Source organism: Xiphophorus couchianus, chromosome 5 (genome assembly GCF_001444195.1).
Source record: "Xiphophorus couchianus chromosome 5, X_couchianus-1.0, whole genome shotgun sequence".
Lineage (NCBI taxonomy): Eukaryota > Metazoa > Chordata > Actinopteri > Cyprinodontiformes > Poeciliidae > Xiphophorus > Xiphophorus couchianus.
The window spans coordinates 749,616-774,209 of record NC_040232.1 but is presented as its reverse complement, the minus strand read 5'-3'; the positions used below and the strand labels follow the sequence as shown (position 1 = coordinate 774,209).

Sequence of the window (24,594 nt, the reverse complement as noted above, 5' to 3'; positions counted from 1 at the left end):
GCGTGCAGCTTCCGCCACCGCAGAGGCTGTTTATGGAAAAACAAGCTGCGGAGTCAAAAATGCAACCGTTAAGAACAGTTTATTAATAAATGCAGAAGAAATCATAAGATTCAAACCACATGTCAACTCAACTCATTAATAGTAAACAGATTCTCTAAAAACATTTAAATATTTATACAGGAGGAAACAAAGACAGCCTGAAGTTTCTGAGATAAAACTTTATTTATTTAAATAAAACTGATCAGAGTTCAGGGATTTATTCAGCAGAAACATCGATTCATCCGGGTAAAATTCATGGATCCATAAAAATCTCCACCTTCCCCCAGTCAGTGCCGGTCCGGTTCACACTCCTTCATCTCTGGTTCTGCTTCAAACTCCAGCACAACTCACTGAACCCGACCATGTAAAGGCAATAACCAATAACCAACAGCAATAATCTGGGTTATTGATCCGGTCATGGAGAGAAAAAACGGGGCTTTCTTCATTTTAGCCACATCATTCATTCATCTATAAATGTCACAGTGAGTCATTTCCTCTTCTAAATATGTAGCCTGGTAACTAAACATGTAGCACATTTAGCTTGCTAACTAATAATCAGTTAGCAAGCTAAATATACTTCTACATGTTTAGCTAACAAGTTAACCATTTATGCTGCAGGCTAAATGTTTATCTTGCTACTTAAATATGTATTATGAAGGCGTGGCATCACAAATGAATGAATGAAGAAAATGAGTCCCTATTTTTCCTTGCATGCCAGGCTAAACAAGGCTAAACAAGCCAAATTATTGCCGCTAGTTGTTTCCTGTGGTTCTGTCCAGCCGGACCCGGCCTACATGCTGAAGATGTTCCCCAGCCGGTGGACGGCCAGGTGGATCCGACCCGCCAGCCGCAGCTCGTCCTTCAGGTGGCGCCCCACCTGCTCACAGTGCAGGACGTCACAGAACACCCAGATCTCCGCCCGCTCCCGCTGGATGTTGGCGTTGCAGGTCGGCAACCCGGCGCGGCGGACGGAGCGGCTCAGGCGGCGCCACGCCTGGAGGGACAGACAGACAGACGGAGGAAGACGAGGCTCATCATCATCATCAGTTTCAGAAAATGTTTCCTGGTGACGATCACTGCAGGGAAACACGGACGGGTCGGATCAATCCTGGTTTTTATTTTATTAACTAAAACCATCACCCAGGAAGCAGACCTCAGTGATCACCTGACGCAGCAAAGGTCAAAGGTGATGTAACCGTAAACAGAGACGGAAAACGCTGAGTGGACGGAAATCTGATCAAAATGATGAACTCAGCGGAAAAAACTGATAAAGATCCAGAATCCCAGCAGAAACGAACCGGCCAGAGTTCTGGTTCTGATCTGCTGGGTCAGAGTTCTGGTTCTGGGCTGCTGGGTCAGAGTTCTGGTTCTGGTTCTGATCTGCTGGGTCAGAGTTCTGGTTCTGATCTGCTGGGTCTCATTTATGATCAGGCAGAGTGGAGGACACCAAAGCAGAAGGGGTTCAAAATAAAATCTCTCTTTTCTTTTTATTCCAAATTCAAATTTCCAGATTAATTTTTTTCGTAACAAAATTACTATTAAAAACGTATCTTAAAAAATTGACTTATTTTAATAATTCTTTGTGTGAGTTGACCTGAAATTAACAGAAGCTGTAAAAATCATTTATCAAACCAGATGTTGGTTCATGTCGCCTAAACGAACCCAAGGAGTGAGATGGTGAAAAACATCCAGATTTTACAAAAATTAAATCTTCAAAAAGAGAAAAGTGGACAGATTAACGGCCCAGCCGCAGTGGGAGGAGCCTAACCGTCCCTGATGTCAGCTGTCCCACCTGTCCCACCTGGACAGGAAGAATCCAGGTGATCAGAACATCTGGAGGGTTTGTGTGTTTCCCTCTAACTGAACAAACAGGAAGTAGGTCCAGTGGAAGCTCCGCCCCCTGCAGCCACTCACCTCGTCCAGGTTGCTGCAGTTCTGCTGGGTGATGACCCACTTGGCGCGCTGGCGCAGGTGGAGCCGGTGGAGGGACACCAGGCGACGGAGACGTGAGGACAGAGACATGCGGCTCTGCAGCTGGACTCCGCTCTGCCTGGAGACGCTCCAGGACCTCCGGACCGCCGGGACCTCTCTTTCCGTCCCTGAACCGGTTCCGGGCGCCACGAGTTGGACACGGCAGGGAGCGTCCTGCGTCCTGTCCGTAGTCCCAGGCTGGTTCTCTGTGGGGACGCCCCCTGCCGGGCCGATGTGGGGCGGTGGTTTGGCCGGTCTAATGGCCCGGCAGTGGGCGGCGCCACAGGGGAACCAGGGTCTGAAAGCGGGCGGCGGCCGGAGGGCCAGCGGCTCCAGCAGCCTCTGGGTCTGCTGCAGCAGGGTGGAGAGGCGCAGCGCCGAGCCGGGCCGGTAGTGCAGAACCACACGGTCCATCCAGAGGGACCGGGTCACAGGACGGACTGGACGGCGGTCCTCTTCCTCATGACGGCTCAGACAGAGCCAGGCTGAGGAAACACACCGCCGCTTTTAGTTCACACATAAAACACTAAGCTAGAGGCCGGCATTGTCACATCGTTTATCACAATAAATTTAGTAGTATATTAAAATTTTGATTTAATGATGTTGGAAACACCCAAACTGACCGTTTGTTACTTTAATCATTTACTGTTTACTCAGTAAAAAATATCAATAAATGTTTATTCATTTGAAAATGTGATTAAACTTTGAGCAGCTTAATGACACTGATTGAACTTCTGTGTCGTAAAGAAGCCTAGTTATTCAATCAATTCAAAATATTTTATTGATCCCAAAGGAAATTTAAATGTGTGTTTCCAGAGCAGTACCTGTGGGAGTGTGAGCACCGTGTCAAACAACTACCCAGAAATAGTAGTTTTTTCATCACTTTTATCATTATCAAATTATTACCGTCAAACATCGTGATAAAACTTTAAGTCCATTTGATTTACTATGAACTCGACTTTTAAAAAAAGAAGATTTACTAAATATTTTAGCTTCTATTTTATGTTTATTCTGGAGGGTCAGTTTGCTGCTGATGCAGAAATAAAAGCTAAAGGCTAAACGGGCATCATAGCATCACACTTGTGTTAAAAGTCCTCCACCTTGTGGCCGGGGTGGGTAATGTCAGGGTATATATCGACAGTCAATATTTCAAAAATAAAGCTGCATGAGAAAGGTCTTGTAGCACAGAATCTAAAACGTAGGTGTTCACGAAAAAAAAAAACTGGGATATTTTTGTGAATATAGTGGATTAAAAAAGGAAGAAAAAACAACAACAAAGTAGAACTAAACACACAGCAGATGATCCTTTCTAGTCTCTGTGGTTACAGCGGCTAAAATACCAGGAGCTAACTTTAATGGATTCCCATAACTCAATATTTCTAATGTTGGAGTAGAACTGATTTTCAGCTGGAAACATTAATAATAAATGTAAACAGTTGTAAAAACAGCAACTCTGAAAGCTAATGTTTATAGCTTGTTTAGCCGTTAGCTTGCTAACAGATTATTATTGGCTCAGGAACAACTTTCATACGAGCCAAAAACAGTAAACATGAAGCTAAGCTGCTACAGAAACAGAGCAGACATCTTTTATTTTCATACACACCAGAACAACTTGGACTCTAGACACGAACAACCAACGCCTTCATGAAAGTTGACGTTGCTTCATGGGAAATCTCGCGAGTTTTCTGTATTCCAGCAGCTTCACCGGAAGTCTGCTTATCTCAACGGGGCCGCCATGTTGGGAAGGGCAAAAGAGGCAGGTAAATAACCTACGAAAACAGGTTCAGGGGTCCCCAAAGTCGGTCTTCGAGGGCCGGCATCCTGCACGTTTTAGTTCTTTCCCTGGTGGTAAAAAAACAACCTTTTCAGCAGGTCAGTGATCTTCTTAGGCCTCTAACGAGCCATCATTTGATCCAGGTGTGTTAAACCAGGGAGAGGCTAAAACACAGGCATTTTATTAGTTTAACTTTCAATAAAATTCTTTTAAATATGCTTACTCTTTTCCAAGTATGCTATTTTTAGTAGGTGTAGTATTTGTAACTTATTTTATAAAATCTCTTACTATTCGTTTTATTTAAAATAAAAACCCATTAATGTTACCTTTGTTTCACTTTGCTGCTGGTACACCTGTTGTCTCCACTGACAGACCATCTGGACTCTGTAATCCAGTTTGGCTCTAAAAACATGGCAGCAGTTTGTGGAAGCGGCTCAGATATAGCAGCCATGTCCGCTCTGGTTGGTGTTCAGTTAACATTAAAGTTCCAACAATCAGCTACGCCTCTTACCAGTTCCAGTGAAAATGCTCCCAACACAACCAGTTACTCATTCTAGACCAGTGGTCCCCAACCTTTTTGGTCGTGCGGACCGGCGCGCAGTACTCCGATGCCGTTTTGTTACTCAATCTCCTGCAAGTTGGCTGAATTTTGACGCGCAAGATATTTAGGATTTTCAAAATAAAAGATCTGGAAGTAGTTCATTATTTCTTGCGCGGCCCGGTACCAATTGGTCCGCGGACCGGTGGTTGGGGACCACTGTTGTAGACTGTAGGACAGCGCCGCCCTGGTGGCAGCAGGTTGGTTCTGATTTGTTCTCGTTCTGGTTGAAGCGTTGCTGTTTGGATATTTATTCCCTCTGGTTCTGGATGCTGTGCAGCTGGAAGGATACAGCAAGTCTTCAGTCAGAGGAATCACTGCATCACTGACTGCTACTGGAGGTTTTTCCTTAGTTCAATGCTGAGAACAGCTGAGCTCCATGAAGCAGAATCTGTAGTTTGTAGCAACCGCAGGGCAGCGGGAGCAGAAGAGACGGAGGCTGCAGTAGTTTGTCAATAGGACATTTTATTTCATACGTCTGTTGTCTTACAGTAATATAGTTGCTGAGATGACCACCGGCTGCAGCCTGGACACCTAAAACTGACAGCTGGACTAGTTGAAGCAAACTTTTTTGTTCCTATATCTTTAAATCTTAAAATGTTGCAAAAGAAAAAAAGCACATTTGCCATCAGATGTGTGGTGACGTCATGTCGGGTTATAGAGAGGTGTAAAAAAGAAGAAGAAAAGAAACCTGCGATGTTGTAAAAGGATCTGAATATGGCACATTTGGTCCACGACGGTCGTTTTATTATCTTGTTTTGCTCAGACATGTAAGAAAGGAAAAGGAAAAACTAAAATAGATGATAGTTTAGGTGTTTTTCTCCCCAGAAGCACAGCATTAATGACAGCATATCGACAACACGGCTGCAGAGGAGGTCGCTTCTCTGTGAGCTTAAAATTTATCAGCCAATCAGGATCTTCCTGGTACAGAAACATCATCATCAGAAATATTAATAACTTCTTTCCATCCAAAATGAGAAGGGGTGGGGGTGAGAAAGGTGTGTGTGTGGGGGCGGGGCTGTTCGTGGATGACGGACAGGAAGGGGCGGGACATTCACAGGAAGTAGTCAGGAGTGCGTCTGGTCACGTGAGGCTCACCGCGGCGAGGGGCGGGGTCAAACTGCAGGCTGAGGACGAAAACATTCAGTTACGATCAGCTGACAGGAAGTCAGGTGAAACAATACTAAAACATTCAGTTCATTAAAATATGCAAAAAATAAAGTTAAAAAACCCTGAAAATTTATTAGAATAAAAATAAAATAACCATAAAAATGTCTGTCTCAGAGGTGGAATGACTGAATATTAGGCCTGCAGTTGATTATTTTAGTAATTGATTATTGGGATATTATCAATTTTTTGGATAAAAATAATTGGCACATTAAATAATCTTATTTTATACATTAGAAATTCATTAGAATGCAGATAAATAATAGTTTCAGTGATGAATAAGTGAACTTCCTGCAGCTCTTCACTCGGTCGACTCACAAAGAGTATTTGAGGGTGTCGTCCAGTTCCATGATGGCCGCCTGGTTGCCACAGCGATAGCAGTAGTTGGGAGCACTGAAGATGGTCACCACGTTCTTGTCGTGGCCCCAGTTGTAGCCCTGATGGACGGAGACGGAGCAGAGTCAGACCCTGAACGCATCGTTCTCAGCTCTAACGCTCAGATCTCTGATGTTCTGGACGTTTCACTTCCACTCCATGATTTAATCCAACCAAACAAAACGTAACGTCGTTCACAGAACATTTGCTTAACAATATTAAGTAGTGTGGTTGCCGTGGTGACCCATTACCTCCATGACCAGCTGATGGGCGCGGGACACCAGCGTGAGGCCGTTGGCGTGGTTGAACGTCTCTGAGATGTCCTGACCGAAGGTGTAGCCGGCGCCGCGGGGGGAGATGCCCCACCCGCCGCGGTCGTCCGGGTCGGACCACAGTAGGTCGCACATGGGGCCCTGAGGGACACCAACAGTTACAGGGGGCAGACAGGAGGCAGGGGGGGGGAACAGAGGGCGCGCGTACCTCATGTGGGACCTCCTGCAGGCGGTCCAGGGCTCGTATGTGGTCCAGAGTGTCAATGGACGGAGACAGGCCTCCATGGAGACAGAAGATCTGGAACAGTCAGGAACACATTAGCTTTAGGCTAACACCACAGCACCCCTGCTGGTGCCCCTCCCCCCCCATCGCTGGCGCCCTCACCTGGCCGTCCACCAGCGCGGTGAGCGGCAGGTAGTCGAACAGGTCTGTGAAGTACTTCCAGACGTTGGCGTTGCCGTATTTCCTCAGGCACTCGTCGTAGAAGCCGTAGACCTGAGTGATCTGCCGCGACTCGTGGTTCCCCCGCAGGATGGTGATCCGCTCCGGGAAGCGCACCTGGAGGACGAGGCCAGCCGGAGGTCAAGGCTCCGTTACAGGTCAAACACTGAAAAACCCGACTCTGTTCCTGCTCAATGAACGCATCAGAGCCTCAGGCTGTGATTGTGATCCAGGAAGCAGTCTGGACAACAAATCAACGATTCTGAGGTCACCAGCAGCTGCTCTTCCTGTCTGACATCACTTCCTATGGACTCTGAACAGTTTACAGCAGTGGTCCCCAACCTTTTTAGTACCGCGGACCGGTTAAGACTTCGCAAATTTGCTGCGGACCGGGGTGGGGGGTGGGGGGAAGGGAGGAGACTGAAACCGATGCTGTTTGTGAGCTCAATGTTGCCGCACAAGACGTAACCGACAGAATCCGGTTAAAGGATTTTCAAAATAAAAGATCCTCCAGACTTAATACATAACACGGAAATATTTAATTATTTCTTGCGTGGCCCGGTACCAATTGGTCCATGGACCGGGGGTTGGAGACCACTGTTTTACAGGAACAGCACGACCTCCGCTCAGCAGGGGGCGTTACCTTTAACGTGACCAGCAGGGTGACCGTCTCCACAGAATAGTATCCTCTGTCCACATAGTCGCCCATGAACAGGTAGTTTGTGTCGGGAGACTTCCCTCCGATCTTAAACAGCTCCATCAGGTCGTGGAACTGACCGTGAACGTCGCCGCACACCGTCACCGGGCATCGCACCTGGAGAGGGAGCGGGGGCGGAGCGTTAGACACAACCTGGGAAACATGGCCGCCTCCCACCATCAGACACAACAACCTGGGAAACATGGCCGCCTCCCACCATCAGACACAACAACCTGGGAAACATGGCCGCCTCCCACCATCAGACACAACAACCTGGGAAACATGGCCGCCTCCCACTTCTACAGAAACCAGGACAATCGGCGGCTTTACGGATCAACAGTGAAAAAGACGCTGGAGATTCAGATGTTTAATATTAAAACTACATAAATCAGCTGATTCTTCTTCATCTTGTTCAATTTTCCAGCTGTTCAAACTTTCAGAACAGAACCAGATAAGACCCAAACCCAACAAGGTTCTAAATGCAGTAAAATATTATTCATTTAATTCAGTTTTCAATAGATCTGCAGTGAATCATTCAGATTTAAAAACTGATACATTCTGCAGATTTTTCATTTAACCAATTAAGCCTTTTTAGACAATATTAGAAATATATTAAAAGATGAGAATGAACTAATAATTTAATTTCCTTTGTCAATAAGAAAACATTTTGCCTAATGTGAATTTAGATTACTAAATTATTTCAATAATCAATTTATCATTCAGATTATTTCCTAGTTTTAAACCAAGTTCAGATCATTTCTGCACTCAAACTAAAGTCTGATATGTTTTTCATAAACATTAAAAATTATTCATGTTTAATTTTAGAGACAGTATCAGATGTAGTTCTACGTCCTTCCTGCAGGGGGAGTAATTCCCAAACACACCACCATGTGGCATCAGAGAAATCAAATATGTTTGATAGGTTCTGGTTCTGTTCAGTCCAGTTAGGATCAACAGAATCCAGAGCATCAAACAGCCTGGGAAAACTTAGTGGAAGGACGACATGTGGTAGAACATTAAAGCAACAGGGAGACCGGAGGCTCCAGAACCTGATCTGGTACCATCTGGTACTGCAGTCGGTCCAGAACCAGAACCAACAGAAGCTGTTCATCTGGACTGAGACAGAAACTCCAGGATGTTTACTGGCAGAAATTAATCTATAAATAATTTAAATATTTTATCAGAATCAATAAATGGAAATAATAATTATTCAGAATAAATCTGGAATTTTAATCAGTTCAACTTTGACCCCCAACAGGAAGTGATGTCACTGCTGCACTGCTTTACAGGTGGAACCACATCCTGTTGTTCTCTGGGAACAGGACCAGCTGGGTGAGGACCGGGTTAGTGGACCCGGTTCGGAACCAGAACCTCACCAACCCGTCCTCCAGCATTTCTTGTGGTGGAGTCTGTTTGCTGAGTTCTGATTGGTCACCACCGTTTGGATCAATAGATTAGTAATTCATGTTTCAGAGGCTGGACCCATGGTGGTTCTGTCCCGACCTGTGTGGGTCACTGTGACCAGAACCGGTTCAGAGAAATTAACTCACTTCCTGGACGTTAGACTCCTTGGTCAGAATCTCCTTCGCCTGAAAGAAAAACACAATCAGCAGATCAATAATCAATATCAGGATATGGACCAATCACAACTTCATCACATCCTTCAGCTCCAGGGTCAGAACCGACCAGTTTCCATGGAAACCACCAATGGAGGACATAAAGCTGGTCCAGTAGAGCCTGAATAATCCGATGTTTATAGGAACAGCAGCAGAGGAAAGGTTAAAGGTCACGACCTGAGAGGCTGCTGGGGTCAGGAAACCTCCATGATGCTTTGTTTGCAAATGATGATGAAATATTAAATATTATTATGACTGCCACAACTAACCAGCATAAACAGACTGATATTATTGACTCATAATTAATAATAATGATTTATTTTCTAACCTATGTATTAAACGCTGCATCATGAGAATGACAGTCGGCTTTCCTGAGCCTCAGACCAAAACAAACATGGCCGACAAAGCGTCTGATTGGCCGATCAGTCAGTCAGGTTGTACTGGAGCTGGTCAAACATCCCATAATAAACGCAGGGCTGCTGCAGACTGAGATCCATTAGATTCATTTTCCTTCATTCTCTGTTTGACTAATTTAGGGGATTAAAAGGAATTATTTACAGTTTAGCTGATGAACGTTTTATTCTCCCTCCAGAGCTGTTCCGGGTCGGATCGGATCAGAGCCGAGGTTCTGTTCCGGGTCGGGTCAGAACAGAACCACCTTCCCTCTCTGAGAATCTTTATTTATTAAAAAAAAAAAAAAGATTTTTAATTTGCTTCAAGTTTTTATGGGGAATAAACCCGTCGTCAGACTGAGCAGCTGTTGCCTTGGCAACCAAGACTGGATGTTTTTAACTGAATATGAGGAAACGTGTCGGCTGGTTTACCAACACTAATATGACTTTAATAAAACAGGAACATATTTTACCTCATCTTCACTTTCAGAACCATTTGATGTTTTATAAACTACTCAGAGGTTCTGGTTCATAGACAGTTCTGAAAAAGCATGTGATCCATAGATCAGTTATTAACTATAGAACTATAGTAAAACTGGTTCTGATACCTACTGGTGTTTAGAGGAGAAACATGGTTTTCTCTGCAGGTTTGATGTTTTCAGACTGTTATTATTTACATATGAATGTGTAAATAATAACTCCTCAACTGACCTTTAGGCCTGGAAACCCAACAGGAACGAGCCGAGACCATCAGAGATGATCAGAGATTATTATAGTTGATCATATTTCTGGTTATTAAAATAATAAGACTGGATGGGAGTGGTTCTGCAGAGCGGCTCAGTGTCAGTCCAACATGGCCGCCGCCTCCTGGTTCATGTTCAGTCTGATAACAGATCTGTTTCACGTAGGTCTGTATTAAACGGAGCTGGAAGCTGCTCCAGCATCAGAGATGGATCAGATACGAATTTCTTTGTTCTTTAATGTTTTCAATAAACTTTTAACAAAAACAGAAATATATTTTTTCTCATCTGTTTCTTTTCCATAGATGGAGGAGCAGTTATTATCTCCAGATAAAATATGGTTCTGTTATTCTAAACTTCTCACTTCACTCATGAGTTTGTTTTTGTTGTCAACATTAAATCATTTTTAGGAATAGCAAAATCTGCTGGACCCCTAAACATGACTTTTAAAAGTTTAAACTCCAAATCTACTATAATATGTATTAATAATAGGGCTGCATCAACTGCAGTTTTCTGGCCGATAGCAGATTACCGATCTTTTAGAAAACCTAACTTACCAATTATGATTTTGGCTGATACCATTTTTTTTGTCTGAAATGTTGCTCAATATATCAAGAAAGTTGATGAATTGGCAACAATGGGGAGACTATTGTCAGCTGTAAGTGTGCAGACGTGACCTGGTCGGTCGTTTTGTCAGTCAAACTTCTCTCACGGGAGAAAAGAAAAGCACAGCGCTTGATTTTTAGACCATTGCTGAGGTTGATAACACCAGTGGATAAGATCAACTTCACACCGATCCGCCAAAATTAAGGAAATCAGTACCAATAAATTGGCTGGCTGATAAATCGATGCACTCCTGGAAAGACTGGAAACAGTCTTTGCTCTGCAGCAGAAGCTAACATCTACAGCCTGACAGCGGCTCGTCGCGGTTCAGCCAATCAGCACCAAGGAAACGACTGACGCCAGCCAATAGCACGTCAAGAGTTGCATTTGGACTCTTTAGCTTCACCAGCTGCAGTTTCTCTCTAGTGTTTTAAAAATTAATGTGAATAAATTTGATTTCCCAGAGAAATCCATGAATAGAGGAGAGTTTGCCGTTTCCTCGGAAACCAAAAACAGCAAAGCATTTCCTGTTTGTGGAAAATGCAAACGATTCATAGTAGGCCCCAGCGGCTCGGTCTAATTCCTTATTCGAAATCATTTATTCGATTTATGTTCCTGTTGCTTATAGATGCAGAGAACGCAACACCAACTAGTTCTACCATTAATGAAACTTTAATTAACCAGTACAGATAACTGATCAGGGGAAACTTGATTTTAACAACAGTTGTAGTCAAAGCAGCAATTCACACAATGAATTATGACTGATTTAACTATTCAAGTTGAGTTGGAGTACAATAAGTATTACATACAGAAGTAATTTTAATAATTAGTGAAAAAGCCTAATAACTACAATAAGCCTCTAGATAAACTCTGCAGCTCTTCATTATTCAGGTTTCTCCTTTAATAAACCAGATCCCATCATTTGATCAATCCCATGAAGTTCAACTGAAACTATGACATCATGGTGGAAATATGATGAAATATTGCTTAAAGTTGTTGTAAAACGACCGAGTTTAGATTTATACCGTAAATCTTTTAAATATGAAGTAGTAAATGTTTTATTTTCCCTGGAATAAAACTCCAGATTTTATATCTGGCCTGTTCCTCCTTCAACCAGCGCAGCTGACCGTTTCCTGATGTCCATCATTCATGGATTGACAGCCAGAAACATCCTGCCACTTTTCAGAAATCGGTATGTTGGGGTTTATTGCAGGGATTCATAAAGACGATGATTCAGAGCTGAGCGGCTCCAAATTTATTTCTGTTGCAGCAACCCGGTGGAGCCGTCTAAAGTCTGGGAGGCCGGACAGCTTTATGCAATAAAACCTCTGATCGATCCGGGGAGGGTGCGGTGGAGAGCAGTGCGGCGTCACATTAACCGATCCGCTGGTCACTTAGCTTCTAAAACCAATACATACTGGAAATAAGGGCGTTTCAGCAGATAAGGAAAGGGAAAATCTAGTTGGTTTAATTAACGGACGGTAAAATGGGCTGCGTCTATTTGATGGATAACCAGGGTGCGCATTTTCGGCCCGTCAGTTTTTAATTTGTGGTTTCATAAATATCTTCACAAATACACTTTTACCTAGAAAACCTGAAAGACTGGCTGTGATTTATCTCCAACACGGCACACAAACACCGTCGAGCTCCGTGTGGCGGCTCCAAAACTGGGCCAAAAACCCTCAACGTTACTGCCTTTCCAGAAATTAGACCGAGCCGCTGGGGCCTACTATGAAATGGAGGTCAGTGGAATCAGACGGGAGTACCTACCTTCTCACAAAGCGTCCGGACTTGGTTCTCTGTCAGCTGCTTGCACTCGTTGAGTTGCTCAATCCACTGGTCTAACTCTTTAGTAAAAGTTTTATCCTCCATGACGGCAGCTGTGGTAAAAACTGAACCAATTTGCGTTTCAGCCCCTGGCTTCAGCTCCGCGTATTGTTATACCAAACCCAGTCCCGCCAAACAGCTTACAAATTCAACAACTACACCGAAAAATATCGATACCTTCAGATCACTTCTGTCATTATAAACCAGGTGTGTTAACTTCCCGACATTAAAAACTGTTTCTGAGAGCTGCGGGAGCGAAACGCATCGAAAGTTCCCGATGCGGCAGAACGGAGCGGCGTCGCAGAGGCTAAAAGAGCTAGCTGCAATAACATCCGGGTACTTTAGCATTGCGCAGATTCGACTCAGCAGCGACGCCAAGTGGAGAGGGCGTGAACTGCAAAGGAGCGCTAGGTGGTGCCAACGTAGAGCTGCACTATGGAGTGGAAAACGATTGTTTTCGAGGTATCTTTTCAAGCAAAAATATGTTTTTACTTTTGAATATATCACTATGATAATAATAACAATCAGAAATTTATTTGCATAGCTCTTTAAAATAGCTGTTAGATTAACCAAAGTGTTTACAATTGTTTTTTAAATAGTACCATTTAACTGGTTTGGAGACAGCTTAGTAAAAGCTAGTTTATGGCAAAATAAAGTGAATTACAATCATCCAGACGTGAAATAAAAGACTGGACAGCCTGTTCAATGATTTAAGAAATGGTTTTGGCCAGAAATAGCAAACGAAGGTTGTCTACTTGTTTGTTTGTCAAATTAAAAATTTCAGCCAAAACACACAAGATTTATCACTGGAAAGGTGCAACTGAAAGACATACCAAGGACATATACTGTACTGTAAAAAAAAAACAACAACAAAAAAAAACAAAACACTAAACGTCCAGTGATTATAGCTACTGTTAACTCTACATTCACCTGAACTTACTAACTCAGAATGATGCAGCAGTCTCAGCAGATAGAAAATAGTATTAGAACAACCAAGTTTGTGTACAAATAAGAGGAGAGAAACATTATTTTTATCCTCGCTCTATTTCTGAAGTTAAGTGGGAATCCGTTGTGAATTTCCACGTCGCCGCATGGTGGCAGTATGAAGCCGCCAGGGTGTCTCACTGACCACACTAAGCTTGAAGAAGAAGGATTAGCTTCCAGTCCGCTGCGTGTTTACCGCAGCTAGCTGCTGATGGAATAATTTATTATTCTTTACGTGACTTTAATGAGTTGAGAGCTTAGGTCAAACCGGTCCTGTTGTCGGTGTAGCTTTAACTCCAACTATGGCTCATCTGACTGAAAACCCCGCTGATAAAGAAAGGTAAGTACAGCTCACTTAAAGCTAACGGAGCTAGCTCCTCAACCAGCTGAAACCTCCTAGAAACCTCAATGGATTTAATAAAACAACAGAATATGGTCGCCTTTATTAGATAATTGCTCCCAATTCTGCAAACAGGTTGATATAAACGTCTCTCTGTAATTCGGCATACATTATTTCTGATTTTAGCTGACAGATGATACAAACTCTGGTGGTTTTCCATAAAGTTTGACTTGGCTCTGAGCTCCTTAGCATGACGTGTATTATCTCTTCTTCGTTTTATTGTGTTTCAGGACTAAAACCACAGATCCTTCCAATGTTACTCTGAATTTCAAACTTATCTTCTTCTAAATGTGAGATAATTGTTAAAAGTTGAATGAAGCATTTCCCTTTTCCTTCAGGAAGTCTGTTTGAACCTCCAGGTTTTTCTCTCTGAATTCACTGTAGCGTTTAGAGGCTTTAAGGTTTTGATTTAACTATATAAAGTTTCTCTCGTGTTTCCATCCAACAGGATCTGCTGTGGAAAACTTCACTGAATTAAAATGTATTAAACAACTACACAGAAATGCTTTATTTAGTTCTGGTAAAAAGTGATAAAATATCTTATATTTAATGTTTTACTGATGATTTGGGCTGTTTGTATATATTTTTATATATTTATACAGTGGGGTGCCTCAGGGTTTTATATTTGGACCTGCTTTATTTTGCTTCAGTCAGACGACCTGATATAGTCGCGATGCGATCAATATGTTAAAATTAAAGGTCATGATTAAATAATTAAGCAGGGCTCTTTAAAAAAATAGTTACATTAAAACAGATGAAGGAAGTGAGTTCCAGTCGTTTGTCCAGCATTCCTGTTGCTTGGGCAAAGAGTAAAACAACGTTTTAAAGTCTTGTATTAAAGCCTCAGCCTAAATAAAAGTTGATTATTTGGTATCTTAGATGCAATATTTCTAAAAAAGCCAAAACTTGGTTGATTAGTTTGTGTATTTGGAACAAATCAGAGCTGCTGTGTGTCGGACTGACTGTAGTTTGATTAAATGTTTTCATGAAGCCTGAACCACAACATGGGCAACACTGCAAGTCACACAAATCAACCGAGTTAATGATTTTAGGATTAATTTAAGGTTTTATAATGTAAATATCTTTTAATCTTACTGTTGAAGCTGCTGATGTCAGACCTCATCTGATCCGCCGTGTTTCAGGTTCATCTGCGTCTATCCCATCTACATCAACAGTAAGAAGACGCTGGCTGAGGGACGCAGGATCCCCACAGAGAAGGTTTGTCTTTCTGTCTTTATGTCGGGGCAGCTGAGGCGCCGACCCGGTATCGACCCAGCTGCTCCTGTTTTGTCTCCAGGCGGTGGAGAACCCGTCCTGCGCAGAGGTCCGTGACGTTTTGACGGCTGCAGGGATGAACGTCTACGTGGAGGTAGAACCCGACCGCATCCCTCACAGATGCTCCCGGGTCCAAACACGGCGCCTGATCCGTCCTGGTTCTGTTCTGGTTCCGTTTGTCTGACAGAACAAGATGCATCCCAGGGAGTGGAACCGGGACGTCCAGTTCAGAGGTCGGGTGAGAGTCCAGCTGAAGCAGACGGACGGCAGTCTGTGTCAGGACAAGTTCAGATCCCGTAAGTTTCCAGCAGGTGGCGCTTCTCCCGGTTTTTCCTCTCCTGCAGCTCAGAAGCTAAAACTCTGAAAGGTTTTCAAAACGTCCAGAACCCGACAGGAGAACTTCTTCCATCCATCAGAGAACGCTTCTGGTCCCTAATCTCTCCTTCGGCCTCTGGTTCTGTCCAGCAGCTGGACCCTGCTCTTCCTCAGCCTCCTCCTCTTCCTCAGCTTCCTCCTCTTCCTCCTCTTCCTCCTCTTCCTCAGCCAATGCGGTTTTAAATCGTCTTGGTGAGAAGCGACGGCCGTGTCTCAGGCAGATGTTCCTCTAACATCTGGAGAACATCCAAACCCAGACCGTGATCAGAACCCGGCTGCTGCGCTAACGCTAAAGCACTAATCAGAAACATTAGCTGTGCTAAAGCTATTGCTAAAGCGCTAACTAAAAGTTGGTTCTGCTAAGGTAAGGCAATTCAAGGTGCAGTTAATGATGCTAAGTTAATTAGCATCATGACTTTTATTTTCTGATCCGTCCTGGTTTCTGTCCTCATTCTGGTTTTTACTCTCCAGCCTTTAGATGCAGGACTGGATGTAAAGTTTTCAGTAATGATTTTCTGCAGCAGAACCAGAACCAGAACAGGACCGACCCGGGAACGGTTCGGTTCAAACGTAACCAGAGGATGTCCGGTTCTTCTCTCCAGGGAAGGACGTGATGTTCTACGTCGCTGAGATGATCCCCAAGCTAAAGACTCGAACCCAGAAGAGCGGAGGAAGTGACAGCAGCGCCCAGCAGGGCGAGGGCGGCAAGAAGAGCAAGAAGAAGAAGAAATGACCTCAAACTTTCTTCTTCTTGAGGTTGAATCTGAGTTGGACGTCGGACTGAACTAAATCCTGAAGCTCCAGCTGCTTGTTTTCATTTTCCTGGACGTTTAAAATCTTCTGCAGAATTCATCTGTTAAATATTCATAGTTCCATCTTTATCTATAAGCTGGATGTTTATCATGCAGCAGATTTCAGTTGTTTAGTAGAAGCAGAATAAAACTTTTTTGTTATGAATCTTTAAACAAACGTTTCATTTCATCTCCTGGTTTCAGCCAAACATCTTTTTAATTTTTGTTTGTTTGAGCTTCACTGTTTCCTCGTTTGCTACAGAAAGACGACCTGAACCTTTAACTGACCGTCAGCCGAAGTTCAGATGTTTTTCATTTCTATGAAAATTTCTGTTCATTTTTACAAACAGGAAATTTAAAGTTTTCTGTTGTTTAAATCTCAAAAATAACAAAAAACTTTAAATTTCAGTAAAACAGTTTGAAACTGCCGAACAAAAACTGACCTAAAATAATAATTTTAAAAAATGCAAACATTAAAGACTTTGACTAGGCCGTTCTGTTGTAAATTTGCTGGTGGACTATTATGGGATGTTAACGGAGAACAAGAATCAGTTCATGTTTGCTGTAGCTTTATAATAACGACCACTGAATTGAACGCTGCTTTAACTCTGACAAACATACTTGACCTCTGACCTCTCACTGCTAAGCTAGCTGCAATATTGCGGGAACGCTTATTGTTGGAAATATCAAAATAAAAGTACTTCCTTTTCCAGTTATTCAGACGTTAAACATGATTTTTTTTATTTTCTCCACATTTCATCTATTTATTTTGACCTTTTTCAATATTATTAAAATTTCTCACTGTGATCAGAAACTCAGTCCAGATTCAGAGCCATAAATAATAACAGCTGGTGTTACAGAGACGTAACGTTAACTTCAACATGAACAGATTTTAATATAGTTTTTCTTACAGCAAAAATATTTTTGTATTTTATGAGGTAAATAAACATCTAATCAATTTTCAGTGCAATATAATTCAGTGTTTAGAAGATTTATGGCTGCAGAATTAAACATGAAATCATAAAAAAATAACTATTGGTGAATATTTAAAGATGAATATTAAATATTAATGTTGTAATTTAGAACTGGAGACAGAAAATGGTTTAATTTCAGCTGTTAGAGATGAAGACAGAAACTTTAGTCAGATTAAAAACTGACGTGACGAAATGAATCAAAGCTTTTTATTAAAACGGTGAAACTTTAAGCTCCTCCAGAGTTTAAACGACAGACATCATGTGTTAACATTAAATATAAAATATTAATGCTGACAGTAACTGAACCCCGCAGCAGTTTGATGATATTCTGGTCATTTATTGACCTCCAGGCTGAATGCTGGACCTTCTCTCTGCTCGTTGGTGCTGAAGCTGCTGGACGCTGATGGGAGATTCTGCTGGTTCTTCACATCAACAACAAATTTTCTGCAAGTCTTTATGAACTCATTCTTCTCCTGCTCCGCCAACACATTGAGCTGCTGTGCAGCTTCAGCCATGACCGTGAACTCGTCCGCCCCCTGCTGGTTCTTCACTGTAGTCTGCTGCCAGGCTCTCATCACCATGTATTCTCTCCCCAGCAGCGCAGCGAGTTTCTCCGGGTATCCCTCCGCCGAGCCGCTGAAGCCCCGCAGCGGCTTGTTCAGCCAGGTTCCCCCATCAGCCATGGTGATGTACTTTGGGTCGAACCAGAACCTCTTGTTCTTCATGTTCAGAGCCATGAGGGTCAAAGGAAACGTCCGGAAGTTCCTGGCAGATTCAGCGACGACTGAAGCTGTGAAATACCAGACTGAGAACAACTCCGGGTTGAAGTGCAAGCAGACGGGCTGATTCCGGAAAATATTCGTCACGATATTAACAAAATTCTTCCTCTCAGAAACCTGGATGTGGTTCTTAATGTTTTCATATCTTTCGTTTCCCTCTTGGTTTTGCTGCTGAATCAGTTTCTGCACAGGTTTGCGTGTACTGTCTTCATCCTCACTGAACCGCTTTCCTATTGGGTAAACATACAGACTGTCTGGTTGGACCAAGAACAGCCAATCACTGATCAGCAGGTAGGAGTCATCGTTCTCTCCCACCCTTGCAAAATGGCGGATGATGTTTCTGATGTCACTTCCTGTTTCAATCACGTAGCATCTCTGGAGAACATTTTCTTTACCGTTGTTGTCTAACCAGACAACTTCTCCCGGCTCGTCTCTCCTCCCTATGATGAACCTGTCCAGGTCTGGATCCTGAACTCTCCTTAGTGGTTGTGCCGCACCTCTGCCACCAGGGAACTCTGGGTAAAATAATCCCCACGTCAAACCTTCAAGGATCCTGAAGGTTTCTCTGACTTTGTCGACTTGTTCTTGTTTAACATCTTCTGAACCTGTTAGATATGAAACGACATTCTCATAGATGTTGTTATCAATGAAGCTTCTTTTTGCTGTTGGCCATTGTTCTCTGAAGTCCGGCTCATCGTCTCCGTCGCCCAGCAGCGCCGTCTGATTGGTGGGAACTTCCTGCCCGGTGCGGCGGCGGTCGTCCCTCCTCCTGATCTCTCCGGTCCGGCCGACGGTCAGAACCAGCTTCTTGGTGTGATCTCCAGATCTCCACCGCGCTCAGTCCTGACTCAGGACGTCTCCCGTCTCCGCCACCTGGACGGCGGTCTTCCACAGGTGCAGCTCCGTCTCCAGGCCGGCTTCGTGCAGCGTCTGCAGCAGAGCTGGTGGGAAGCGGCGGTCCGATCCCACGCCGCAGGCCACCACTGCAGTGGTTTGGATCTTCTGGCCGATCCTGGAGGCACTTTGGATGATCCTGGCCACGTCTCTGTAGCTGTACCCTGATATCCTCATCTCTCCTGAAGGCTCTCTGGCTCCGTGACCCACCAGAACCAGGCTGCTGCGTTCCGACAGAGGCGCCGCCTGACCTTTGACCTGCCGGACTCTGTGCTGGGGACGGACGGCGTGAAGCGAACTGACCGCTGGATGTTTGTGGTAGAGAGAAGCTGCAGCTGTTCTCACCACCTCATCGTCTGCTAACATGACGATCTGCTGCTGGTCAAACTCTACCAGGGGACCATCTGGGCTCGGGGCGGTTCTGGAGGTTCTGGAAACCGGGTCGGCTTCATGCGCTGCTTGATCCATCTGAGGGTTCTGCTGGTCGGGTTCTGACTCACAGACTGTCTGGTTGTAGAGGAGCTTTCTGCTGACCGGGAGACCCTGCTGCGGTTCCGACCCGTTTTCCTGCCCGGTGTTTCCGTCTGATGGGTCGGTGCTGCGGGTCGGAACCAGAACTTCCTGTGTGCAGCTGGGAGAGATCTCTGCAGCGCTTTGCAGCTGGTCCGCCATCGTCTGCTGGTCAGAACCAACCAAGAAGGCGTCCAGAACCTGGAAACCAAACAAGCTTTGGTCAGAACACAGGAAGGTTCTGCTGCGGTTCTGGACGGGATAAACCCAGAGTGGGGCCAAAGCAATGCAAGTTCAGCGGCTGCATAGGACCCCCAGGCCACCAGGGGGCCCATGAGCACCAAGCTAGCATGATTAAAATATAAATATTTAAAATAACGTTAAATTATACAAACAAAATTTTACTAAACATGGAAAAAAAATTCAATATTCATTTTTGTCACATAAATAATAATTAATATCGTCCTGCTGCCTCTTCTGGGGAAATATAAGGTCAAACTTTTCAACTTGTTTACTGTAAATATAATGTTTATCAGCTGAAGTTACTTTAAAAGGTTAAAATAATATGACACTTAAATACACGACAAAACACAAAATGTTACTTCTGATCTGATTTCTACTTCAAATATCTTGAAACCTGAAATAAAACAAAAATAACTCATAACTTTTCATTCAGATATATAGAGCTTTTTGAAGTCAGTCATTTCTTAATGTTGATGTAAAACCGTCAGCTGGTTGATTATTTCATCTATAAGATGGAAAAATGTTTTATTATAAGGGAAAAAATCCACCAGTGGAACTGAAACTTTTTCATCCATATTAATGAATTATTTACTGGAAATAAAATCCTGTTTCTTGTTGAAAAGTTACTTTTAAATTTGTGTCGTTTTATTTCACTAGAAGCTGAAGCATCTGGTGCCGACCTGCTGGTTTGGGCCCCAGAAAGGCTTGGACCGGCCCTGAATGAGCCTCCGTGGTTCTTCTTCCTCGTCCTGCTGATGAATCAGTTTCTGGTGTTTTATTTTCTGTCTGGGTTAAAGAGGAAGATGAAGCCGATTCCAGCCGAACTGCAGCTATTTGTTCCTGCTGGAAACGATGAAGACGCCTGGAGTCGATTTAACTCTGGAGTTCCTCAAGGCTCAGTTCCAGGTTCTGCTCTTCCCACTGGATCAGGATGTGAAACATTAAAGTTCTTGGCTTCGCCGACGACTCAGATATTTATTAGAGTCTGGGCCTGAACCTCTCAGGTTTATGAAACTTGAACTGAATTTCATGCAGAAAATCATTTTTAGATCATTTTCTTCAGTTAAATCAAGACAAAAGTGCAAACAGCTTCATCTTCCTAAACGTGACACTCAGAATAAAACTTTAATAAACTTTAGCTTTAATAACTTAAAGCTACATAATTTTTAAAGTTTAATCAGTAATACTTTTATAACAAATTTATGTCAGATCATGATTTCTTGGTTAATGTCTAGTTGTCATAAAGACATTTTGAATAATGTCAACCTTGTATTAAAAGTCAAGATTTACTGAATGACACTTTATGACAACAGTCATAAATATTCATGAAGATTTATTCATGTTTACGACGGTGTTATTCACAACCCCTCAAATAAAGTGTTACTGAAATTTCTGTATTTTGAGTGAAAATGACAATAATTCATAGTAAAAATGTTTCTACATCAGTTTGTTTTGATAAAAAACTTAGAAAACTTCAACATGTCTGTCTTTGATTAAAATGTGTTTGATTTTCATTCAGTGGGAAGAAAATCCAAAAATTTTACTCAAGTTAAAGTAAAAATATTTCATAATAAAATTACTAAAATAAAAGTAAATAGAACAACGTAGTAAAAAAATGTTTTTCAGTAACATTATTCAAGTAAATGTAATTAATTACTGCTCTACTATATGTTGACTCTAATTTAACTTAAGATAAAATCACATTTTAATCTCATATTTTATATTTTTACATATAAAACATTTATTATAAAGTTATGGATGAATAAAATCTTCACCTTTTCATTGTGGAGCAGCTGATCAGAAATCAGTCTGGAAGGAGAGATGGATTTAGTTTGTATCTTTAAATGATAACAAAAATTAAAAATGACATAATTTAAGTTTTTACAGAAAGACATTATGAAATAAACAAATTTAAATCAGGTTTAAAAACATTTCCAGTTTTCTGGAATCTGAAATGAATTAATTGTTTCAGTGTTTGATCGGCTCTCAGCTGATAATAAACGTGAGTTATTAATAATATCTATTAATAATAAATGCTGTAATAAAACCCAGATTCTCACCTGCTTCTCTCCAGATGTTCATCTTTTCCTCTGAGGAAACTTCCAGCTGTGACATCAGGACTCAGTTTCTCCTGAACGCCTCTGCCCTCTGCAGCAGTAAGACACAGATCACTCAACAAAACCCTGATCAATAATCAATAACCAATCATTTAAATCCTCCTCTAGCATTCTGCAGGTCGTACCGGTGGAGAGGATGAGGAGGCCGAAGACGACCAGGAGGCTCAGCGACGCCGGCCTGCGAGGCGCCATGATGCTGCAGCAGCAAAACGACGGAAACAGTCAGACAGCAAACCGAACCTCAGCCTGGAGGGAATCAGCCTGGAGGGAATCAGCCTGGAGGGAGTCAGCCTGGAGGGAATCAGCCTGGAAGGACCTCAGCTGATGAAGACGAAGACGATGAAGCCGAGTTTGGTTTTTATCAGGTCAGCTCCTCCCACAGAGGAGGAGACTTCATGATGCAGCCGCTGAACTTTGACCCTATATGGCCTGGTGTATGTAAATATCTGAACTTTGAAATGGGACTTTAAAAAAATCCACAATAAATTCAAACTTTTCATTTTCATTTAGTTTTTAAACATAAATGCAGTGAAATGTTGTGAAAACGTCCCAAAGTGAAAAGTTTCTAATCAATCCTTCAACTTTCATCCTTTTGTTTCTTAAAGAGATAAATCTGTAAATCTGTAAAGTTTTAAGTTTCAGATAAAACAATAAATTCCTGCAAACATGAAAGAAATATTAAAATATGATGGGGGATCTGCACCGTTTATATTCAGGGCAGATAAATAAACCAGTTTACAAATGTTCAAATATATTTTTAAAAAGATAACAGAATTATAGATAAATAAACGACTTTCACATTTCTTCACTGGGATGTTAATATCTGTGGACAAAAATATAAAAATTAGGTTTCTGAGCAGCAGAAATACGAGCTGCTAACAGAGTTCAGCGGTTCAGATCTGCAGAACCAGATTTCACAACCAGAACCAGAACCAGGAACGTCCTGCAGTTGTTCTGCTGCTCTCACCGTGACAGCAGAGGAAAAACAGGACAGTCAGAGTCTCTACTCTTCATGAAGCCGGTCCGGTGTGTGACAGAGGCCGGTCCGGTGTGTAACTGAAGCCGGTCCGGTGTGTGACAGAGGCCGGTCCAGCAGGGGCGATTCTAGGATCTGACCTTTAGGGGGGCTGAGCCCCCAGCAGGGCTAAGACCCATGAGAAGATATTCGTTGGTGCGTTTTTCTAAATCTAACTGCTTATTTACATACATTCACAAACAAAATTAAGAGACATGTTGTCAATAATTCACAGAACAAAAGAACAATAATCATTTTAATCAAACATAAACTTATAAAGAGTAAATTCAGAGAAGCTTTAAATTTTTCCCAGAGGTGAATAAACTCAGTTTGAAACAGAATCAGATTACATCATCCCTGCTAACACCTGCTAACACCTGCTAACATCTGCTAACATCTGCTAACATCCGCTAACACCTGCTAACATCCGCTAACATCCGCTAACATCTGCTAACATCCGCTAACATCTGCTAACATCTGCTAACATCCGCTAACATCTGCTAACATCCGCTAACATCCGCTAACATCTGCTAACATCTGCTAACATCTGCTAACATCCGCTAACATTAATGAGACACAAGCAGCTGTGGAGCCACACAGTCCTAGTGGGGCCTGGAAATTAAAATAAAATCTACTCTAAACTTTGCATTTCCAGTTGTTGTTGCGCAACACCCCCCCCCTCCTTTCTGTCTCTACTCTCTCACTCTCGCACTTCCTCTTCTGAGAGGGGAGATGTGCTACCAGCTCTCCGTCTAACGGGTCCGTTGAGTTTCCTAAATCTGCTGGGATTTACCCTGTCCAGAACTGAAGTAAACTCTGTTTAAGCTGGTTTCGAGAAACGATTCGCCTGGTTATCTGATGGCCTACATCCAGGTGTCCCACCCTTCTTCCCCCTGTGAATTAGCCAGACTGAGCAGCCTACAGCCAACTAGTTTCACAGAGCACACCTGTTAACGGTCGCTCGTTCTCTATTTTGCAACTTGCATTTGTTATTGAACCAGGTAGGTTTTAGTAACTCGGGCGAGTCCCAAGGATGATGTTTTACATTTGGGCTACCAGCAACCTAAAAACATTTTCCACCTCTTCCTCTCCAGAATCAAACATCACAGCTATTTACAACCATCAAAGAACTTTAAGGCGACTCATTAACTGAATGTCCACAACATCTTTTAGATTTTCTTTATGCTAAATATTTTATTAGTAAGGCATTTTTGCAAGGGTCAGTACAGCTTAATTCAGTAGCAGAAATAATCAAATAAGTAAAATCAATCATCTAGTCTATCTTTCCCTACTGCTGACACTGAGAACTAAAAAAGGGAACCTTTGAGAGAGACGGACGGAGTTTGGCGCCTCGAACCCCAGACCTGGCTTGATGATGAAGAAGGTGTGGCAGCAGGAGGAAGATGTTGATCGGCGAAGGCCAGGATCTCCGCAGGTCTGATGAGCCTCCTCTCCGCATGGATGCTGAGGTCACACAGGACTTGGTGCTGGCAGGAAAAAAGGCACCAGTTCTTCTTCCTTGTCTTTGTCTTCATCTTTGTCTTTGGGGTCAGAACCCAGCCGATGAGAGAAGTGCGATTCGAAGCCACAGATTGTGGGCCAGACGGGTTGGTCTCCATGTGCAGGACAGTCTCCGGCTCCGTGGCCCCGGCTCTTCTTCAGCTGCAGAGTTCTTTGTCCATCTCGATCTTGGCTCGAAGCTGCCCGGAGGATCCAACAAAAGG

At 43.0% G+C, this 24,594-nt stretch overlaps 4 protein-coding genes across 7 annotated transcripts; 1 reads left to right on the top strand and 3 right to left on the bottom strand.

The window, feature by feature from the left end:
• Positions 1-60: 60 nt before the first annotated feature.
• shld3 (shieldin complex subunit 3) lies at positions 61-3,838 on the bottom strand. Its single transcript, XM_028017567.1, has 3 exons — positions 3,614-3,838; positions 1,954-2,495; positions 61-1,033 (listed from the first exon to the last, which is right to left on the bottom strand). The coding sequence occupies exons 2-3, from the start codon at positions 2,422-2,424 to the stop codon at positions 830-832; spliced, it is 675 nt and encodes a 224-aa protein (XP_027873368.1). The 5' UTR covers positions 2,425-2,495; positions 3,614-3,838; the 3' UTR covers positions 61-829.
• A 989-nt stretch (positions 3,839-4,827) lies between these two features.
• LOC114144578 (serine/threonine-protein phosphatase 2A catalytic subunit beta isoform) lies at positions 4,828-12,842 on the bottom strand. Of its 4 annotated transcripts, XM_028017563.1 has the most exons (8): positions 12,457-12,842; positions 8,886-8,924; positions 7,282-7,452; positions 6,582-6,755; positions 6,405-6,494; positions 6,176-6,337; positions 5,868-5,986; positions 4,828-5,509 (listed from the first exon to the last, which is right to left on the bottom strand). In XM_028017563.1, exons 1-8 carry the CDS (start codon positions 12,556-12,558, stop codon positions 5,437-5,439), a joined length of 930 nt encoding a protein of 309 aa, XP_027873364.1. In that variant the 5' UTR covers positions 12,559-12,842; the 3' UTR covers positions 4,828-5,436. The 4 variants fall into 4 exon arrangements, with proteins under 4 accessions (XP_027873364.1, XP_027873366.1, XP_027873365.1 ...); XM_028017565.1 differs by lacking the exons at positions 8,886-8,924; positions 12,457-12,842 and adding an exon at positions 7,609-7,634 and having other exon boundaries at positions 7,282-7,528; XM_028017564.1 differs by lacking the exons at positions 8,886-8,924; positions 12,457-12,842 and adding an exon at positions 7,569-7,610 and having other exon boundaries at positions 7,282-7,488.
• Positions 12,843-13,621: 779 nt separating this feature from the next.
• srp19 (signal recognition particle 19) lies at positions 13,622-17,054 on the top strand. The gene is made up of 5 exons (XM_028017570.1): positions 13,622-13,837; positions 15,040-15,115; positions 15,195-15,266; positions 15,360-15,468; positions 16,150-17,054. The coding sequence occupies exons 1-5, from the start codon at positions 13,800-13,802 to the stop codon at positions 16,278-16,280; spliced, it is 426 nt and encodes a 141-aa protein (XP_027873371.1). The 5' UTR covers positions 13,622-13,799; the 3' UTR covers positions 16,281-17,054.
• A 367-nt stretch (positions 17,055-17,421) lies between these two features.
• LOC114144577 (uncharacterized) lies at positions 17,422-22,317 on the bottom strand. The gene is made up of 4 exons (XM_028017562.1): positions 21,981-22,317; positions 21,799-21,886; positions 21,514-21,547; positions 17,422-19,696 (listed from the first exon to the last, which is right to left on the bottom strand). The coding sequence occupies exons 1-4, from the start codon at positions 22,045-22,047 to the stop codon at positions 18,929-18,931; spliced, it is 957 nt and encodes a 318-aa protein (XP_027873363.1). The 5' UTR covers positions 22,048-22,317; the 3' UTR covers positions 17,422-18,928.
• Between the last annotated feature and the right edge of the window lie 2,277 nt (positions 22,318-24,594).

Excerpts from the sequence above, each read along its gene's own strand:
- LOC114144578 (XM_028017563.1), bottom strand. The coding sequence starts at position 12,558 with ATGGAGGATAAAACTTTTACTAAAGAGTTAGACCAGTGGATTGAGCAA. Across the intron at positions 7,453-8,885 it reads AGGAGTCTAACGTCCAGGAA|GTGCGATGCCCGGTGACGGT; the intron begins GTGAGTTAATTT and ends CTCCCTCTCCAG. Across the intron at positions 5,510-5,867 it reads GACACCCTCAAATACTCTTT|CCTGCAGTTTGACCCCGCCC; the intron begins GTGAGTCGACCG and ends TTTCGTCCTCAG.
- LOC114144577 (XM_028017562.1), bottom strand. The coding sequence starts at position 22,047 with ATGGCGCCTCGCAGGCCGGCGTCGCTGAGCCTCCTGGTCGTCTTCGGC. Across the intron at positions 21,887-21,980 it reads CCTCCTCATCCTCTCCACCG|AGGGCAGAGGCGTTCAGGAG; the intron begins GTACGACCTGCA and ends TTACTGCTGCAG. Across the intron at positions 19,697-21,513 it reads AGCTGCTCCACAATGAAAAG|GTTCTGGACGCCTTCTTGGT; the intron begins GTGAAGATTTTA and ends TTTGGTTTCCAG.
- shld3 (XM_028017567.1), bottom strand. The coding sequence starts at position 2,424 with ATGGACCGTGTGGTTCTGCACTACCGGCCCGGCTCGGCGCTGCGCCTC. Across the intron at positions 1,034-1,953 it reads ACTGCAGCAACCTGGACGAG|GCGTGGCGCCGCCTGAGCCG; the intron begins GTGAGTGGCTGC and ends CTGTCCCTCCAG.
- srp19 (XM_028017570.1), top strand. The coding sequence starts at position 13,800 with ATGGCTCATCTGACTGAAAACCCCGCTGATAAAGAAAG. Across the intron at positions 15,267-15,359 it reads GGATGAACGTCTACGTGGAG|AACAAGATGCATCCCAGGGA; the intron begins GTAGAACCCGAC and ends TTTGTCTGACAG. Across the intron at positions 15,469-16,149 it reads TCAGGACAAGTTCAGATCCC|GGAAGGACGTGATGTTCTAC; the intron begins GTAAGTTTCCAG and ends TCTTCTCTCCAG.